General features: G+C 34.3%; 1 protein-coding gene across 6 annotated transcripts in view; it reads right to left on the bottom strand.

Moving 5' to 3' along the window:
• Ntan1 (N-terminal amidohydrolase 1) overlaps positions 1 to 5,092 on the bottom strand; it is a 91,934-nt gene that overhangs the window by 41,510 nt on the left and 45,332 nt on the right. For all 6 annotated transcript variants that reach the window (XM_067051717.1, XM_067051716.1, XM_067051720.1 and 3 more), the window contains exon 2: positions 4,840 to 5,028. In XM_067051717.1, coding sequence (XP_066907818.1) covers positions 4,840 to 5,026 — 187 coding nt within the window. In that variant the 5' untranslated portion in view covers positions 5,027 to 5,028. The remainder of the gene's footprint in view (positions 1 to 4,839; positions 5,029 to 5,092) is intronic.

Raw genomic sequence — 5,092 nt, 5'->3', positions numbered from 1 at the left:
GACCTTCTAGTTTAAATTAATGTTTGAAGTACCACCAATGGGTGGTTCCTTCCCAAGATTTTCAAGTGTATATGAAACATACTACATATTTACTTATTGTATTCTTTTGTACAGTTGTAAATTACAATAAATAAATAATTTAAAAAAAAAAATTTTTTTTTCGTGCTCATTCAGTTGTGAAGACGTAATAAAACCGTTGCAATACCATTGGTCGTGAAATGTCACATAAAAAACGATATAGTCCATTTAAAACAACAATGCAATAGGATAACGGTCCCCAATATAACTAATGACCTTATCTTGTAAAATAACACACAGGCTCATCTCTATTATACACTGAGACGGCGAGAAAATATATTACATCCTTAATGTATATTTTCCAATCTTCCCAAGACGTAATTGGGAATATTAATCATAAAAAAAAAAAAAAAAAAAAAAAAAAAAAAAAAAAAAAAAGCAGTTGCAATCTGAAAGGAATATACATGATGCCAGGAGCAGGACTGACTAATACAATACCTACGTATGGCCAGCTCTAAGTGGTCATTTAGTTAGGTAGGGATTCGTTAAAGAGTCCTCGCTACCAAATGGCAATTGGTTGAGCAATTCTCTCCTCTTCTTTAAATCACTTTTAACTCGTTACGGAGGAACCCGTTATTATTTTAAAGGTCGGCTCTAATATATGTCATCGAATCATGGCTAATAACGGGTTTCACGAGGTTTGGACATGTTATTTTAAACAGAAGAACCTATATCTTAATTATATGTAATACAAGAGAAGATAATGATGTTAAATTAGCAGGTTATAGTTAATATTCTAGTTAATACGTTTATTATGTGCTAAAATATTTAAACATTTTTTAAAAAACTTATTTGTATGTCTTTAAAATATATTTATTAATTTTTCTTTAATTATTGATTTGTTCTACTGCTGTGACTATTTTCTTTTCGATTTATTTTAATTTATCTATTTATTGATAATTTATTTTAATTTACATTAGATTCATGTAAGTAGGTTGAACGTGTGTTGTGGATCGCTAGAGAGGGGAGTATGAGAGTATGGAATAGAGAGAATAGTGTAGATATGATAGCGTTGAGATTTTTTTTTTTAAAGAATAATAACATTATTAGTTCATACATAATAATAATAAAGGCATAACTAACCCGGAGGTTCGATACCGATAACATCAAACGTTCTCTGCATACATCCTTCTAGTGATGCCTCTCCAAACCCAGTTCCACTAAATCAGTTTTAACGCAATCCTCCCATCCATGTTTCGGTCTACCCCTCAGACGTTTACCCGTTTCATACATACATAAGGTACCTAAAATTCAGCTGCACTATAACTCACGAGAATAATTTCCCAACTACGACTCTCCGGTAAATATGTAATTACTCTAAATGTCGGTCCACACAAATATACTTTGGACCCACAGAAGCTTCGTCCAGCTTGTGATGCAACGGCCCTGGAGGATTGTTTCCATTATTTGACAAATTGCCCCGCGTACCATGGGAACCGAATCCGATACATGCTGAAACTAAGCAATATTAGCCGAAATAAGTTGTATAAATTTCTGTCTGTACCCTCAGGATTGGACCTTAAACAGTTTTTTATATAAGTAACACAGAACCTTTTGCTTAGAGCTGGACACCTATCGTCCCATTAGGAGGTATAGTTTTTGTTTGGTTTTTTAATATTATTAAATATGAAATTATGTTATTATTTTATTCTAACGAATGTTGAATTGTTTGTCAATAGTTTATATAAACGATCATTAACTCATAATTTTTGTAAAATTACTTATTTATCTTATGTATTTAACAGGCCAACTCTATTTGAACGGGGGTTGCCCCATAAACAAATGAATAAATTATTATTATCATTAATAGTGTAAAGATGATAGAGTTGAAAATTTTTTTTAAGAATAATAAAATTATTTATTCATACATACATTATTGGTTCATAGATTTCATGTATTATGTATACTTTAGTACGTCTTAAAGTATACATAATACATTTACGTCTCAAAGAATACATAATACATTTCGCTGAGAAAAATTATAAAGGAAAATGCAATATAACTTTGTGGGAGATGAAGAAAAACATATATATGAAAATAAAATATAAATGTTTTAAAAAAATATTTGAAATATATTGTATTTAGGTAATAGGAAATTATTGTTTGAATAAAGAAAAAGTAGAAAAAAAAGTTGTTTTGATTTACAATTTAAAAAAAAAAATTTAAAAGAAAACCACGGTTTCATCCTTAAAAATTCAAATATCTGTACTGTAATTGAAGATTTCTATTTTGTCACCATTTTCTGAATCTTCGTTTAATTTTCAAAATAATAGAAAGTTTTTAGGAAAAAAAAGTTTTATTTAGTGTTTCTATTTTTTTTTTAAATTTTATTTTATAGATATGACCCACTTCCTGGTCATTTCTGATATACTGGGGGAAAGGAGGGTTATCTACAGGGTATCGCCCTGTTCTAACCATCACGGAGGTTTATGTTTTCATTTCGTGGGACAGCCACAGAAATAAAAGTCAACCCCAGATTCGGTTGAAGTCCAGATTCCAACCGGTGCCGTGTTTAAAAAATAGTACCGTACACTGAGGTTACTTTCTCTAAAGGGGTCACCCCGCTCCACAGATTGTACTGGGGCTAGAAGTGTTGTCACAAAGTAACTGCAGAAAACGGTACGATCAATGAATTGCGGCAAAAACAAAATGAAAAAAAAAATTAAAAATTGTTATATTTGGTATAATTAAAGCGAACCAGCAATATTTTTTACGCTGTAGTAAGAATGTTTAGGAATTAAGGTTGCGAAATGTAAGTCACACATAAAATATTTAATAATGTATTATGTATTTAAATTATATATGTATCCCAAAATCTCCAATCCCATATCACAGCCCTCGAAGATTGGCGTCGTAATTAGAGGATTCAGATAAATTCCAACAAATCCCATCAAATCGCCTTTACCCTTCGTCGTAAACCTACTGACTGCCCAACAGGTTCATTTAATGATGTTACTCTTACCCCTGTCGAACAGATCCGCTACCTTGGACTACATTTGGACAAGCGATTGTCGTGGAATCCTCACACCAGACTGAAAAGACAGGAAACTGCACGTCGATTTCGACTATTACAGCATTTACTGGACAAACGGTCTAAACTTCCAACACATTACAAAAGACTGATCTACATGACTGTAATAAGGCTAATCTGGACATATGGAGTTGAGCTTTGGGGCTCCACTAAACCTTCGAGTTCCTCTCGTATTTAATCCTTATAATCCAAAATCCTTTGTAAAATCCTCAATGCTCCTTACTTTGTCACAAATAAAATGCTCCCTACGTAACCGATCTAGCCCGAACCAGATATCACTCCTTCCATTATAAACTCTCTAACCACTCAAACCCCCTAGTTTCTAATCTTGCATCCTCTTCCATTCCTGACAATCCTCCGAGGCGACTGAAAAGAAGATGGCCCCGAGACCAGCTAATGTAAAATGTCATTAGAGTGCTACTAATTGATAGTTTCTCAACACGCCTGTAACACTCCAATTTGACTTAGATCAGATTTACTAAATGTATTATAATATACAGTTGTAAATAGAAATAAATAAATATTTAAAAAAATAAATTATACATGTATACTATAAATTTATACAATTATATGATCTCGAATGCTGAGTCCTGATACTAAGAGAAGTATCTGAAGCACCTGAAGTCAGAATAGGTCTGAGTTAGTGAAATATATTCTCGCCAATACAGTTCAACATGGCCCTTTAAAAAGTTATTACATTATCATAAAACATCAGGCAAAAGTAAAAAGTTGCAAGTTGGAAGGAAACATTAAACCGATGCGTACGCGGATGACTTTGCGGTCCTAGAAAGTAACCAAGATGACATGGAATAACTCTAAAAGAAACAGAGGAAATTGGATTCCAAATAAATGAAGATAAAACAAATTATATGATTGTAAGCCGAAAAATCCACCCTATATGGTCTGCGTGGATAGGAAATCGTTTCTGAAATTAGACAGTTTCAAATACTTCGGCTCCATAATAACCCCGACAAATGATCGACTAACTGGGATATCAACAACTTGGGATAACAAGCGCAAAAAAAATCTTCCCTCTGTCTAGAATACTGAAATAATGAAAAATCTCTGCAAATCTGAAGCCAAGTTTAGTCAGCTCAGATATATGGCTGCGAGACCTGCGCTCTAACAAATATCCTAGAAAGTAGAATCGAGAGATTTGAACGAAACGTCCCCCGTACAATTACAGGAGCGATCTGGGATCAATGGAACACATAGAAGAAGATAACTAACAGTGAACTGCTTGCAGGGATATGAAGGCAAGGAAGTTAGGATGTGGCTCGAAGCAATCCATCAGGCGCATATACAACAACAATGAATACCAGTATTATTATTATTATTTAATGGACAACAGACCATGGAGGCCTAAGTGCCACGATGCGAGGGCACGATGTATTGCGTAATACATCACAAGTTTCTTGACGTGCTTTTTTTTTTTTGGCTAACGGGCCTCACAAATGCCCGGGGGGAGGGTTGTCAGTGAGTTATGCAATGTGCTTGAAAAAAGAAAAAAATAAATTGAGGAAAGTACATTTCAAAAGATTTTAGATTGTTATCTTCGTAATATTTGTCATTTTCTGTCTTGATGATGCCTGAATTGACAAAATGGCGACTGGAAAGTTGGTTAAAGACTCAAGAGTTTGTGTTGGAATCTTCCAACTTCATTCTAAGGTTTATACTCTATTAAATTAATATGCAATTTCAATATTGAATAAGATATTAGTATTACTCACTGTCATGAGGCACTGTGACCGCCATCTCTCTTTGCTGGACGTAGAGGAGGCCAACCGGGCCGACCACCTTGGGTGGCTGGGTGGTCAGCCGAGCAGCTGACTCCCGGAACTGGGGGTGTGCGTGGACCAGGGCCGACGTGTCCGGCAGCGGCTCCTCCAGGGGCACCCCCCCGACCGTCACCGTCATCTCTGAAAAAGGGCATTATAATGATAATATAATATAATGAAAAAATAGTATATAATATAATATAAT

This window comes from Halyomorpha halys, unplaced genomic scaffold, assembly GCF_000696795.3.
Source record: "Halyomorpha halys isolate HHAL.00 unplaced genomic scaffold, Hhal_1.1 Scaffold143.1, whole genome shotgun sequence".
Taxonomy (NCBI): Eukaryota; Metazoa; Arthropoda; class Insecta; order Hemiptera; family Pentatomidae; genus Halyomorpha; species Halyomorpha halys.
This window is presented reverse-complemented; position numbering and strand designations above follow the sequence as displayed.